The following is a 15,634-nucleotide window of genomic DNA, read 5'->3' on the forward strand; positions in this document are numbered from 1 at the left end:
CTTGGTTATACACTCTTGGTGGGACACAGCAATGTTAGATGTTGCCGTGTGCCGCGTCAAACTCCGCGTCCACTGCAATACATGCACTCGAGTATTATTGCAGGAGTGAGCAATGCGCAATTCATACTTGAAAATAGCTTTATAATGTGCCAGCGTTCCAGAATGGAACAGGATTACCAACGTAGTACAGATGTGTGCGTGTGTGTTTGTTTGTGCGCGTGTGTCTATGCGTGGTCGCGTGCACACAGGCACGCAGAGCAAAGAGCAGAGAAGCACCACTGGCTGTCGATGTGGATGGATGGGCAGATGCGTACAGTTGGGCAGGGGACCGAACGAGTACGTATGAAGCCTGCATAAGCAGCTACATAGTGATAGTATGGAGACTAAAAAAGGTAAACAGACTTCATCCAGCACTGCCAGCATGCTGATTGCTAATAAATACAATACATGAAAGAAGTGTGTAGCTTGACGGCATAAAACAAAAGTTAAAAACCATAAAGAGGAAAGCAGCAGCAACAGTATACAAGCGAACGTGAGTGAGTGAATGTGTTAGTGTGTGTGTTAGTGTGAGAAAGAGAGAGAGAGAGAGAGAGAGAGAGAGAGAGAGAGAGAGAGAGAGAGAGAGAGAGAGAGAGAGAGAGAGAGAGAGAGAGAGAGAGAGAGAGAGAGAGAGAGAGAGAGAGAGAGACAGAGAGACAGAGAGAGACAGACAGAGAGGCAGAGAGAGACAGAGAGACAGAGAGGCAGAGAGAGACAGAGAGACAGAGACAGAAAGAGAGAGAGGGGGGGGGGAGAAGGAGAGAAGGAGAGTGCTATTGACGTGGTGGAGTCGAGCTGCAGGTTAGGATGTGCACACTGGGACTAGGCTGTCGGCAATTGTGTCGGTCACAGGTGTTACTCCACGTAGCACTGTTCACACGCTGCTGCTCTGCTAGAGCGTGACTCAATGCTACAGTGGCTCAGCTAGCATGTGTCTCACTCCCGGTCAACGGTGGTGCTAGCCAGACAGGCTGGTGCTGGATTGCTACAAACAGTGCTGGCCACACATGCCTCCAGGAAGCCCGTGAGCATGATCTGTGCTGCTCAGAACTACAAAAGTGGCACAACCGATGCTCACGTATGGCGTCGCAACGAACAGCCACACGGTTGCGGAACTTGAGCTGTCAAAGTGTATGCAGCAGCACCACTATCACACCACAGTGTCCACCATGCTCTACTGTGACACAGAAGTCAACGAGCACTGAGGTGCCACTGAGCCTGGCTTCACTTTGGGCAGAATGGTGGCTGTAGTGTTGTGGTTGTGCAGCAAGAACACGAAGCCTGACGAGCAGGACGCCATCTCTTTCAACTCTTCCTGGGATTTCGCGTACACGAATGGACAGCAGTCCGCACGAATGGCCTCCGTTAGGGACTCATATACAGCCTTGATGTCTTTACAGAAGACATAGCTACACTTGAGGAACACGTCCTTGGTCTCATTTGACTTGCGCCAGTTTCCAGAGCCAATCTGCCCTTCCTGAGCATTCAAAGTGATGTCATTTATGTGTCGTACTAGCGCTTGCACATTGGGAGTATCGGCAGGAACAATGTCCGGATAGATGGGACAGATTCTCCAGCGAACCAATGAAAGGATGCGATCGTCTGATGTCTCCTCAAAATAGAAAGGGACGGCCATACCGATATCCGTTCCGCTGTTTTCTCAAACCAAATTAGGAATTTCCTTCCTCGAATCTCGCTGATGGTTTTCTTCGTTGTCCTCAAATCAAAATGAAATACCTACGAGCTGAGAGCTAAATTACTTTCATCAGAACAATATCTCGTGCGAGAAGTCGTCGACATCCAAGCCTGGCATGCAAGAGGCACTGGAGGAAACACTTCCTGCAAAATGCTTTCATGTACAATTTCGCCTTTTGCAATCGTTTCGCCACGGCCACACCACCATGTGGACCATGCATGCAGCTCAGAGGGAGTCGTAGTCTCGTAGATGATCTGATCTGCCAGTGCAGTGCAAGTGACGCTGCTTTTATGCAAGTGTGTATACACAATGCGGTACGCATGATCCCTCATTTGGCACAGCTAGCTAGCCCAGGAAACCAAGAGTATACATAACTGGGGGTTATGTACTCTTGAGGAAACGCATGGCGCTCCCAATGACTCATTTGAAGCAGATCAGGCCAGGGAGTAGGACATGTATAGCATTTTTTACTACTCCCTAGATCCCTGGCCGGCCCTGTCCGCACCCGCCCCCCCCCCCCTCGCGGCCCCCCCTTCCTGAACAATAATATACTTTCGGACCTGACAGCTAGCCCCCAAGGGGAGGGTTGAAGTCAACCCGGGGCAAAATATCAACCCGGGTCAAGCGCAATGCGTCATGTAAACGCTCCAGTCAATCTGTGTTCATGGCGGGTTGAAATTTGACCCGGGTTGAAACGCCTCCTGTAAACACAGCCTAAATGATAGCGTGCATGCCGTCCTCCTACCGGCAGGAGACGTGTGCCGGGTAATAAGGGACCACTGTACTGAGCTGGCCTGAATTCCTGTTTCAGCTTCGGTGTGCATGCATGCAGGCATCCAAGAACCTTCGGAGAGGAGCAGGAGGTGTGGAGTGCTACTAGGGTGACAGAACAAAGCGGATTCGGTGTGCCGGAAAGGTAAGCCGCTGATGGGGAAACATCGAGAAAGCAGTTGCGGTCATCATGGTTTATTCAGAGACCCACATCAGTGAGAAAGCAGTTGCACCACTTCTGGAGTAAAGCTAGGTACGAGCAGGCAACTCCCCAGTTCTGAAATCGATACTAAGACATGTTATTATAACGAGTCGCAAATTTAACGATTATCCAAAATTCAAAGGTTAACGAGAAGATATGTTAACGATCTTGCAGTATTCTGCCATATCCACACACAGCATATATGAAGCAGTACGGCCTCAACGGATCTTATTATAACGAAGAAATGTCATCCAATAAAAACGTTAGATTTACTTCCTCGTCATATATACCATGATGTCTTACAGTAGTTGACAAAGGGTCCAGTTTGACCCGGCTAAAGCACACTTCAGCATAACAAGCCAACACTGGCTTTATAAAGCAGGGGGTAAAAAGTAAAAAGTAAATTATCGTATCCGTTCCCGAAGGGAACTCACGACGGCCGCTAACACCCGATAAACCCTAGCGGCAGATGCAGCGCCTAACGGTGGGGGTGAGTGGGTAAGTCTCACAACCACTGGCACAAGTGCCGAAAGCGACCCCATTAGCTGCATCCATGTACCCCTTGTGCCTGGCCACAAGTTCCCAGTTGACTGTGGGTAGCAGCACGGCTGGAAAAAACGCTCCCAGGCAGGACTTGAACCAGGTACCTCTCGTATCTCAATCATGGTCTTTGACCAACCCACTGTGCCTGCCTGCAGGGGGTGGTACAAATTAATGTATTACTCCCTGCTTTGCACTCATCACTCATCAACGGTAAGCAGACGTCGGCAACATGTTGACCAGAAATGGCAGGCACCGCAGACTGTGACAGTTTAGGGGTGAAAGCAAAATCCTGATAAAAAGGTTTTTCTGATCACATAATCCGAGTGCAGTACTGTTCAATCCTTAGGAATCATGTCTGTACGCCTGAAGTCACATGCCACACATCCAGATATCCAAATTGGTGTACTGTCTGCCATGCACTCGATTGACGTGTGGATCATTTGTGCTCTTTTCTATTGCTGTACCAACACGAACCACATAGCCTGCACACCATGCAGTGTTTATAATTTACTCCATCTGTGAACTTCGAAAAACCCTGGATAGTGGCTAAGGGGGGGGGGGGGCAATATTTAGGGGTCGTCCACAAATATAAAAAAATTTCAGAGAAGATATTGGTTCGTTGGGGGGGGGGGGGGGGTGGTCCCTGTTCGTGTCGTGCTTTTGAAAAAATACCGATCTTCAGATTTGGACGGGCACTGTGCAAACATGTATGACCTACACAAAGTCAACACCAAGAATACAGCCATGGCAAGGTTGCGCGACCGTGGCAATGTAAACCTAGATGTATGGTGAATTTGGACTTGCTGTTGATCACGCACTTCATTAAAAATATTGATACCCTGCATAAACGTATGTATGTTCGTTTTGAGGGGGAGGGAGGGGGTCAGGAGAGACATGAACAAAATTAATATTGTCTAAAAAAATATCGATATTTACGGACGGCCCCTAACCTAACAGATGTCGTGAGTGGACATCAATAAATTTGTGAACGGTACCATTCGGCTGTTCAATAACGCAACAATCTCTCCTCCTCTTCTCCTCAGTACAGTTTCTCACCTGCTATTTTCCTAGAACCCTGGGCACTGCGTGCTGCTTTGAGAAGTTTCAAGTTGTAACTTCTCAGTGTTACACCTTGCCTAGATTCTTGCGCCCATAATGCAACGTATAACTATTTTTCAGCAGGCTTCTACAGGAATAAGCCTGGCTTTAATACGCGACATCACGGTATACAATTGAATTTCTGTCCCCGCGTCGAAGTTGTGAGTACGCTTCAATCTCTTTCATCCTTAATAATAATAATAATATAACATCAGCGGTGCGTCATGCGTCACGTGACTGCCTTGACACCAATAGATGAATGGCGAAACATTGAGACATGCAGTAGATATTCGATAGCACGTGATGGTTTGTTAGTACAAAGCAAGCAAAAGAAGCCCTCGTTTTCACAGAGAAGGGTCTGATGGGTTTTAATTTGCCATTATTTGTTTCTGGTCTCCATGTACATGTATACATTTTATTTAGGAAAGTTTCAAAGAATTGCAAACTATTTCTACATGCAGACTACTGCTTTCGCTAGCTTGCCACTTGTCGGACCAGGCCGCGCATACACGATGCAGAGCATAGTGATAGGTGGCAAGCTTAGCAATACAAACACACCTAAACAAATGATTGATAGGTGCACAGCATCTACAACTCCACAAACGAATTTAAAAATACAAGTAAGAATAAATATACTTCAAAGACAAACTAGCCTACAATGTAGATGGGGCCAACGGACGTGACACCAGTATGCCTGACCAGCAAGCTACAATAATATGATATCAAAACTTATAGCATGTAAGTTGATACTATGTCAGAATTAATTTGAATGTGACGTACTGTGCCACAGCATCACCTTGGTCCCGCGAGTCTGAGCTGCACTTGCACGTAACTAAGTTACTTGAAGCAGTCGCCAGGGACAGAGCATGGCACTAGAACATGCCTTGATTAAGCAAAGCTACCACTAGGCAGATTGGTTAACTGCCAAGCTTGGCAGCAGCTGCTGTGGTGCACGCACACATGCAAACCCCAGACAACAGGGCGCCAGCCTCCTTGTTCAGCTGAAATCATTGCCAACTGAAAATCATGATCAAAGCAAGGAAGAGCCTGGACAGAAGTAAAAAATAAAAAAACACAGAAAGGTACACGAAAAAAAAGCAGCAATAAAATAGTGAAACACCACACTGCAATTGACATTGCTACAATGGTGACATTCTGTAAATTCATTAAAAATGGTATACATTATCCCCCCCCCCCCCCTCACACACCCAGAGTCAAACAACAAAGTCAGATTAAATCATATTCTTTTGAGCAAAAAAACATGTATTAAAATTTAAACCTCCCACTGTCACATACTTTACACGCGTCACAGCAACCATGGACTACCCTACCAGTACAGCAGCATAGCCACCAATCACGACATCACAGCTAACACAGCTACAAGCAGTCACCATGCTACCACTGTTTAAACAACAATTACTTCTGTACACTGTACAGCACATGGTACTGACCATCAGAACGCTGCACTGCCCTCTCAAAGAACCTGGGCGCAATACAACCATCTTTGTCTCCCGCACACAAAATGACATCATTAGCAGACTTGAAGAACTCCAGACCATCTGCACATACAAAGAAAAAAAACCTGATCATTCGTCTAGCGTTGTCCGCAAAGCACAACGCAATCCGTACCCTTTACTCCAGAGGCAGGGTAATTCATCACACCTTGGGTCAAAACACACATACCAGTGCTGTATTGCAGACGCTCAAATCTGCAGAGAGCGGCTGTTCCGCCCTACTGGGGCTCCTCGGTGCAATTCGGAGAAGCAAAGCTCATCTCTTTGCAATGACTCATGTCTACTCATAGATACGATAGCGGCACACTTAGGACAGCAACTCACTGGGTCTGAGGCAGAGCCTACCAGTTCTACTGCTGAATGCCTGATCACCTCACACCACTCACACCACTGGTGAACTAACTGTGCATGGACTCACCTGCTAGAGCTTTGGACATGTTGATGTAGATCAGTACCTGACAGGATGCGCGCATTCCTGAAACAATCCCAGCGAGATACCCCCCCCCCCCCACACACACACCATGTGCACATACACACACACACACACACACACACACACACACACACACACACACACACACACACACACACACACACACACACACACACCATGTGCACACACACACCATGTGCACACACACACCATGTGCACACACACATCATGTGCACACACACACACACCATGTGCACACACACACACACACCATGTGCACACACACACACACACCATGTGCACACACACCATGTGCACACACACCATGTGCACACACACACACACACACACGCACGTGCACAAACACCATGTGCACACACACACACACACACGCACGTGCCCAAACACACACACACACATATACACACACACACACACGCACACACACACCATGTGCACACACACACACATACGCACGCGCACACCATGTGCACACGCGCGCACACACACACACACGTACGGCACAATTGGGATTAGCATACTCTCTGAACCATGCATACATACTCTCTGAACCATGCATGCATACTCTCTGAACTATGCATACTCTCTGAACTTACTATGCATGCATACTCTCTGAACCATGCATGCATACTCTCTGAACCATGCATGCATACTCTCTGAACCATGCATGCATACTCTCTGAACCATGCATGCATACTCTCTGAACCATGCATGCATACTCTCTGAACCATGCATGCATACTCTCTGACCCATGCATGCTTAGACATGTCATTATAACGAGTCGCAAATTTAACAATTGTCCAAAATTCATAGGTTAACGAGAAGATACGTTAACGATCTTGCAGTGTTTCGGGATATCCACACACGACATATATGAAGCAGCACGGCCTCAACGGATCTTAGTACAACGAAGAAATGTCATCCGTTAAAACAATATTTACTTCCTCGATTATATACATGTCTTACAGCATTTACTAGTGTGCATCAGAAGGACATGGGCAGGTTGTTTTTTCCAAATTCCGGCGAGCTCAATGGGGATGCAATCGGACTCCTCTTCACTTCACACTTCTACTCCAATACGTTCCATTCGCTGGAAGCGAAGTTTTGTTTTATCGGTGCACTCACCGCTGATGACAGAGTCATCGTCAGGCTCCTTTGGACTAAAGTGAACATGCGTTCTAGACATCTTGGAAAGACCCTGAAACAAAAAGAAGGTACAACAATGTCAGATCACTTCAGCATCAGCATCAGCAATACTGTAAAAGCCATTATTCTAACGAGGCGATTTCCCAAAATTGACTGGTTTACGTGTACCAAAGGTAACGATTCTCACTCATTCTCAACGCTCAATATAAGTAGGACAGTATTATCAGCGCACGCGAAAAGGGCCCTTATGGGATGCACGTGCGAACTGAGAAAATCGCGTTTGAAGTGCAGTGGGTCAAATTTACCGTAGGATTTTGACAGGCCACCGTGATCGATTCTGCACTATTTCCACGGTTTGACTGATGAAATAGGTGTTATTCCAAAATGATCTAGGGGTTTCCAGCTTTCATTTGCAAGTTACCGCGATGAAATTGAGCTACGGAAGCCAAAGTTTCAGCGATTTTGATTTCGTGGGTTCGCACGCGCGCGCGCGCGTGGGCAGCTAGCTGCTGGCACGGCAAAGTACATGTACTTCTTTCTTGTTGCGCTTCACTTGCCGTTCCCTTCTCTAGCTCGTCTTGCACTAGCTGGATCAGTGGATGCTCGAGTTGAACATGAGCCGGAGAACCTGCTTCACTGTTGATGCTGCGCTGGATCTTCTTCTCAGAGAAGATGAAGCTGAGTTTTATGGCGATGACGAGTGTGCGAGTGATGGCGCAGGGAGCGAAAGTGAAGATAGTTCTGACAGCAGCGATGACGAACGAGAACATTTCCTTGCTGCGACAATCGACACAGCTAGTGCAGCAATGGACTTCATGTCTTTGGACAGCTCGCACGCCGCTCCACAGGCAACTTCTAGTAGCAGTAGCCCCTCTGAAGCCATGCAGACTGGTGAAGCGGCTGAACACAATCGCAATTATTCGTGTGGATGCAGCCTGAATTGTTTTAGGAAGTTTGACGAGGCAGATATTGAAGTGAATGTGCTGAACATGAAGGAGCTCGAGCGACCTGAGAGTGACCTGATTATACTGGGACTGCTCGAGTCAGGTCGACACGAAACTGCTTTGTCCCACAAGCCAGGAGAGAAGAGACAGCGACAGCGCTTTCGCTATTCGTTCCAGGGAGTGGAAATTTGTGTTGCTGCATTCAGGACTTTGTACGACATCAGTGAGAAGCGGCTAAAGAACTTGAGAAAGCACCTCCATGAGCATGGTGTCACAGCAAGAGTACATGGTAACCGTGGGCGGAGGCCGCCCAATGCACTGGAATTTGCTGATGTCAAGAATTGCCTTGACTTCATCAAGCGACACGCTGATGTCTATGGTATCCCACACCCAGCCCCTCTCCGCGGCCGTGATGATGTACCTCCTGTTTTCTTGCCAGCTCACCAGACATACAAAGAAGTCCATGCAGAATTTGTGGCACTGTGTAAGTCAGAGGGATGGAGAGCTATAGCGGAGTCTACTTTCCGCAGCATTTGGCATCAGTGTCTACCACACATCCGCTTCATGACGCCGCGAATGGATGTTTGTGCAGTTTGTGAGGACCTCCGGCGCAAAGTTGTTTCTGCTGCGGGTGAAGCCGATAAACTGACCGCCTGTCGCAATTTGGAAGAGCACATAACGGAAGCCCAGAAGGAGAGGGAACTGTACAAGCAGAGGGCAGTGGATGCTAAAACGGAGTATGATGATTATGTAGCTGCTGGATCTGTTGAAGTAAGCCCGCTAACGAAGCAGAAGTACACATTTGACTTTGCGCAAAATGTTAGCCTTGCCCACACAGCTCGGCAGATTGGCCCTATTTATTTCAAGACCCCCCGAAAAGTACAATTGTTCGGGGTCTGCTGTGAATCTATTCCAAAGCAGATAAATTATTTGATCGACGAGGCGGACACAATTGGACAAGACGGCAAGAAAAGCCACAATCCTAACACTGTGGTTAGCCTATTGCATCATTATTTTGCCAATCATGCATTAGAAGAGAAAGAGTGTTATTTATATGCTGACAATTGCGCCGGTCAGAACAAGAACAGAACTGTTGTATCTTACCTTGCATGGCGCTGCATTGTCGGGCTGCACAAAAAAATTACCCTCTCGTTTATGATCACGGGTCACACCCGCTGCCTTGTGGACGGTATGTTCGGCCTTCTGAAGCGAAAGTACAGGCGCTCGGATTGCCACAGTCTCCAACAGCTTGCTACTGTCGTGAGTGAAAGTGCTGTGTCCAACATCCCTCAGCTCCTTCCAGGATCCACTGTCACGTGGTATGAATGGGATACATACTTCGCTAAGCTTTTCAAGCCCATACCGTCTATCAGTAAAAGTCACCATTTCGTGTTTACTGCGGAGATGCCAGGAATGGTGGAGACCAAAAGGTTTGTCGACAGTGATGCTGTGGCTGTACCTATCTTGAAAGTGACTGCTGAGGAGGTAAAGGCTGCTGGTATTCCCGCAACTCTGCCTGCTGGTGGCTTGTCGCAAGCACGCCAGGAGTATTTGCACAAGGAGATACGGCCGTTTGTTGCTGTGGAGCATCAAGACACTCTCTGCCCTGCCCCCGCTGCTTCTAGTCAGCTCTCGCCTTGAAACTGAGAAGAGAGTGCATATGAACCCGGTCACCTGGTGCTTGGGGAACAATGTTTGTTGCTGTTACTGTAACTTCCGTTGCAACTATTTGCCAAAAGCCACATTCTGGGTCCGCTTCTTGCGTAGTACTCCATGGTGGATGACTCCCTAGTTACTGTGTACATAACAAAGATTTCAACAGGTTGTTCTTTCAATTTTGTCTTTTGACTGTAACTGTGTACAAATGCTGTACTTTGGCTGAGATATTCTCCATGGCTATTGCAACCAGTCTCCTCTGGCTGAATGTCTAGGAGTTTCTTACCCCCCTTATCTACATGTCCGCATTTCCGTAAAAAAACGAGCCCACGGCAGGAGCCGTAACTTTGATTAGAGTTGGCCAAATTGAGTCAATTTTTTTTATTCGATTTCTACAATCACTGGCTACCTGAAAATGCCATCAGCTGAATTTTGTTGAAAATCACCATAAGGGCCCTTTTCGCGTGCTCTGGCTCAATTATTAATTATTATGTATCGATTTCTGCATAACGATTTCTATTTTAACGACAGATTTCTCCTCGTTAACTCGTTAGAGTTAGCACTTCGTTATATATAATTATGGCTTTTACAGTAAGCTGAAATTCACATTAGGGAGGTTCCGGAGTACGATTTTTCGTGCCAAAATCCGTGGAGGCGCTACGGATATTTTATACGTCGTTTTCGAGCAGTGAAAAGTTCCGGGGTACGGAACTTATGTGTTTGCCGTCATTGCCTAGGTTACGTTCGCAAACACGTCACATTCCCGCGCTATGCCTTTTTATTTTGAAAATTTGTACCGAAATCAAAACTTCCCGCGGAAAATCGATGTTTCTCGTACCAAATTTGTACGCGAAAAATCTTTCTGCACCCGATGACGCAAAATCTCCAAACGAAACATGGTTCATATGAAAGCCAGTCCACACGGATTCTCCGTGCCGAAAAATCGTATGGAGCACGCCTGGAAAAAAATCCGTAGCGCCCATACGGATTTTGGCACGGAAAATCGTACCCCGGAACCTCTTTATTGTATGATTTTACTTTGTAATTATCTACAGTATCTCCATTACGCGAAGCTGTGTAATAATATTTTTGAAGAAGGGCTGAGGCTTCCTGCAGCTTCATCTCTGAAAGGAATTCGAGTGGACACACCCATTCCCATAGCGCTGCACATCACATCCGAACCAGTTCCGTTATTTTTACAACGTTTCGGCACTTGGCCATCGTCAGGTAATAGGGAGGTTCCGGAGTACGATTTTTCGTGTCAAAATCCGTAGAGGCGCTACGGATTTTTTATACGTCGTTTTCGAGCAGTGAAATGTTCCGGAGTATGGAACTTATGTGTTTGCCATCATTGCCTAGGTTACGATCGCAAACACGTTACATTCCCGCGCAATGCCTTTTTATTTTGAAAATTTGTAACGAAATCAAAACTTCCCGCGGAAAATCCATGTTTCTCGTACCAAATTTGTACGCGAAAAATCTTTCTGCACCCGATGACGCAAAATCTCCATAAGAAACCTGGTTCGTGTGAAAGCCAGTCCACACGGATTCTCCGTGCCGAAAAATCGTATGGAAAAAATCCGTAGCGCCCACACGGATTTTGGTACGGAAAATCGTACCCCGGAACCTCTCTATTCTCAGACAGTATGCACAGACCCCTCTAAACAAAACAAAATAGACAGTTCGTAACATGGACATTGTGGGCACAAGTTATGCGATCGAGTCCATTAACTAAACCAGATTTTAAACAGTCAGACGTGCACAATCCAGCACAAAACTGACAAGGAGTACTGACAAGGAGTACTGACTGACATTCCACGGCAGTTTTGTGCTACACTGTGCCGTCTGACTGTTCCAAATCTGGTTTAGTTAATGGACTCGATCGCATAACTTGTGCCACAATTTCCATGTTACAAATTTTTTCCTTGGCTCACCATCTGAGTTCAAAATAGACAGTGTTCAGACATGTAGCTATGATCCGCGAGGCATATTGCTATATTTCAGGTCCGACGTTGCAGTCAATCTCACGCAATCGTTACTTACTCTCTCTTTGATGGCTGGCCAGGCTTTGAGATAGGTGCCATGCACCACCACCGGAGCTTCATCGGCTGACAAGATCGGCTCCAGGGCCAAGTCGGGGACCTACACGTGGCGAACAAGGAGCGGAGACACGCCGTTAAATACAGCATGCTGACATGAACACAATCATGGTGTAGCCTACATTACCCCATAAGGCCACACGTTTTTATTTCTATGTTTCTCGTCACCCGCGCGCATACGATCCAGGGGAAAAAAAACTGTGCTGCACGGACTGTGCATGTGGGGACCAGCACACTCATGCACATGCACATAATGTGGCCTGGCGTGCGCGACACATGATGCAAGGACGGCATTTTTTATTGCTGCACATGCACATATTGTGACAGAACTCCTACCACAGACTTGTAGCGACCTCACTCCCTGAGTATTGCTAACTATGGATGCTATTTTGCAGGTGCATTGATGGGTTTTAGTGTGAACAAAGGTCTAACAAACTTTTTTTTATTTTTCGGTCATTTTTTATTTTTTTCCACCTCTCGCATACGTTTTTAGATTTTCAGGTGACGAGAAACATAGAAATAAAAACGTGTGGCCTAATGCCAGTATGGTTACAAGTACAGTGCAGTTTCGGCATCAGCGGCGGCTTCACGCAAAATTATTAGCAGAATGACTTTGCCAGAAAGTTTCGCAGGAGCAACAGGCGGCCTAAGCAGGTGCTTACTTCAAATGAGTGGCCTTGGTTTGCCCGGATCATGAGCTGTGGCTCTTCTTCCAAGGCAAAGCGTTGCTTGGCGTTGCTCTCCACCACGCGCCGCACGTCATCAACTGTGAAGTTTCGAAACTGCTTCAGCCGCAAGACATCATCGACGATGAGGAAACCACCTGTGTAAGACAGGACAGGAGTTGACTATTACATTGTTTGATCTGGTTCAAAGTTTGAATACAGTAGCCAGTGAAGATTTAGAAAGGATATCTGACAGGCTCCATACGCCTGCAATTAGGCTATCCGTCTGCACACATTGCAGCACAATTTTCCCTCAAACCCAGGGACGTAGCCAGGATCATGATCAAGAGGGGGGGGGGGGGGGGGGGCACAAATTTTCCACAAGAGTCAAGAGCACATGATTGTACATGTCCCAGTTCTGCCTCTTCATGGGCACACCATGACATTATGTGAGTGCACTTGGAACACAAGAACAAGACTTCTTTTTCTTTTCCATATAAACCACCAACGCAAACACTAAAACGCCAGAACTACAAAACACAGCGGAACAAAAAACTAGTTGCTATGCTGCACGGGTTTTTCTTGTGTTGTCCAAGGATGCATATTATAGTGTTGTTCGGCAGCTACACGCCCGCTTGGTTGAGAGGCGTATCCCCTCTCCGCAGCCTCACGTTCTAGGTCTGCATTCGACCCTAGGAAATACAGGCCAGGTGCCGGTGGTGACCCAGCGATGCGAACGACTTTCGTCTTTGCTTGATGTGTTCCCCAACACGTCCGGTAGTGCGGTCGTGAATCCAGTTTTGCTGCTGCTTGTGGAACGTGATAAACAATGATAAACGGCGTGCACAAAGCATGTGCAGATCGAAATGTTTGAGGAGGGGGGGGGGGGGGTGCTTTGCTTTGGCACCCAAAGTATCCCCCCCCCCCCTCCCCTGCCTATGCCCCTGAAACTTATCAATGTTATTTACCCAATGTTGTAAACAGCAAGCTGTTTCTGCCATCTAGGCCTCATCAGTGCAGTTACGAGTTTTAAGTAGGCCAAACTACCGGCCATAGTGCAAAGGTGGCACCACAGGCGTTTTGAAGATAGCTTGTCGCTCTAGCGCCAGAGTGCTCGAACTACGAAAAGTAGCGAGCCGATGCCAAGCGCAGCAGCAGCAGCACAGAAGCAGCATTTATATTATATTTTTGCATTTACGCTGTCTGATGACCGCTCAGTGCGTGAAACTCGGAGTCACGGTGAGAACAGTCTGACATCTCCTGCATTTGTGTAAAAACACTTTATACGTGGTTACAGTCGACTCCATGATCCACGCACATTGCACATGTAACAAATTGCGTGATATAGCGATCCATCATCCATGTCCCTAAAGTAAGATCAGGCGCTGAAGAACGGAGGGGCTCAAGGCAAGGTGCAGCCTGGCGTGCGTTCTAAAATGTTCAGGTTTTAGTCGTTTCGTTCTTATTCCGCGATCATGGAGAGCATTATGGAATGCGATCACACCATGTATAAAGCAGTACATGTGTAGTTAGATGTGAAAACCTAGCCGGGATTGTCCTTTAGATCTGCAAACCTAGCCGGGATTGTCCTTCAATTTGTGCTATTTTCCAGCCTACGCATTCTTTGGCAAGTGTTCTACGGCGCTGCCCGATCTTACTGCATTGAGCCCGATCTTGTTCTACGGCGCCCGATCTTGTTCTACGGCGCCCAATCTCACTGCATTGAGCCCATAGAAAATTGAACCTCAGTAGCAAACCACTTTCGTTCACAACGAATCTATTACAGTATGTTGTAGGCTCCCATGGCACAACACACGTGCGGGCGATCTCTAGCCGAGGAACAGCAACGGAACCATGTGTTGCACAATAATAGTATGCTTATTGCATCCATGCATTACTGTACGCAACCTGTCACATAGCAGTATTATTACGCTGTAGGAGAGAATAACAACCAAATGCACCCATACCAGGCATGACGTACCACTTGTAGGGTGCAAGTGCATTTCTGTTACGAAGAACTTCGGCTATAAAGAACTTCTTCTCCTGCATGTTGCCATTCGTGTTCGTTATAATTATCAGGAATCGACTGGTATGTACTTGTGATAACAGCAGCATAATCAAAAGGACATGACCCCCAAGTTCTCGTGGTGTAATTGACAACAGTAACATACAAAGAAGGTTGATCTTCAAACTGAATTTCTGCAGTGTTTCGGCATTTACCTGAGTGTACAGTTATGCCTTCCTTCGGCGCACCATGACGGCATAGCCAGGATAGGGACTTGGAGAGCTGGACGTCCCTGCCCCCGCCACCACGATCGCCACGGCTGGGTTTGCTACTTGCCATGGAGTCGGGCTACCAAGCTTCAAGAGGTGAACTATAATAGATATCGGAATCTCCGAATAGGTCAATGTTATCCTCACGCACCACTTTTTCTGCGCTGTCTTCAAGATTCAAGATTGTCATTCACACAATGATCGGAAAACCATTGTGTGAGCAACGACAAGTTCTCAGCATTACGTTTTTGTAGTCCACACGTTGCACCGGGACTGCCTACATGACCCGCGTTTTCAAGGAAGCAAGCTAGGTACCCTAACTGCAGGAATCCTCGAGGCACAACGTCGACGACCAGCACAAGTACAAGCGGGACTATGATAAAAGTATAATGTCTATTTTTAGGCTAATATTTTAGTAGTAGTGACAGGAGTAGTACGCGTAGAGGAATTGCATCATTTCGGCTCAATAATATTTTGAACCAGCGTGGCGTCATCATTTTCTTCCCTGGGACAGGACTCAGTAGGGCGGGCGT

At 47.1% G+C, this 15,634-nt stretch overlaps 1 protein-coding gene across 1 annotated transcript; it reads right to left on the reverse strand.

The window, feature by feature from the left end:
• Positions 1-4,508: 4,508 nt before the first annotated feature.
• On the reverse strand, positions 4,509-15,431 carry LOC135815673 (tRNA 2'-phosphotransferase 1-like). The gene is made up of 7 exons (XM_065328996.1): positions 15,048-15,431; positions 12,825-12,985; positions 12,107-12,205; positions 7,443-7,515; positions 6,282-6,338; positions 5,801-5,908; positions 4,509-5,396 (listed from the first exon to the last, which is right to left on the reverse strand). Exons 1-7 carry the CDS (start codon positions 15,169-15,171, stop codon positions 5,380-5,382), a joined length of 639 nt encoding a protein of 212 aa, XP_065185068.1. The 5' UTR covers positions 15,172-15,431; the 3' UTR covers positions 4,509-5,379.
• Positions 15,432-15,634: the final 203 nt, after the last annotated feature.

Source organism: Sycon ciliatum, chromosome 4 (genome assembly GCF_964019385.1).
Source record: "Sycon ciliatum chromosome 4, ocSycCili1.1, whole genome shotgun sequence".
NCBI classification, from domain to species: domain Eukaryota; kingdom Metazoa; phylum Porifera; class Calcarea; order Leucosolenida; family Sycettidae; genus Sycon; species Sycon ciliatum.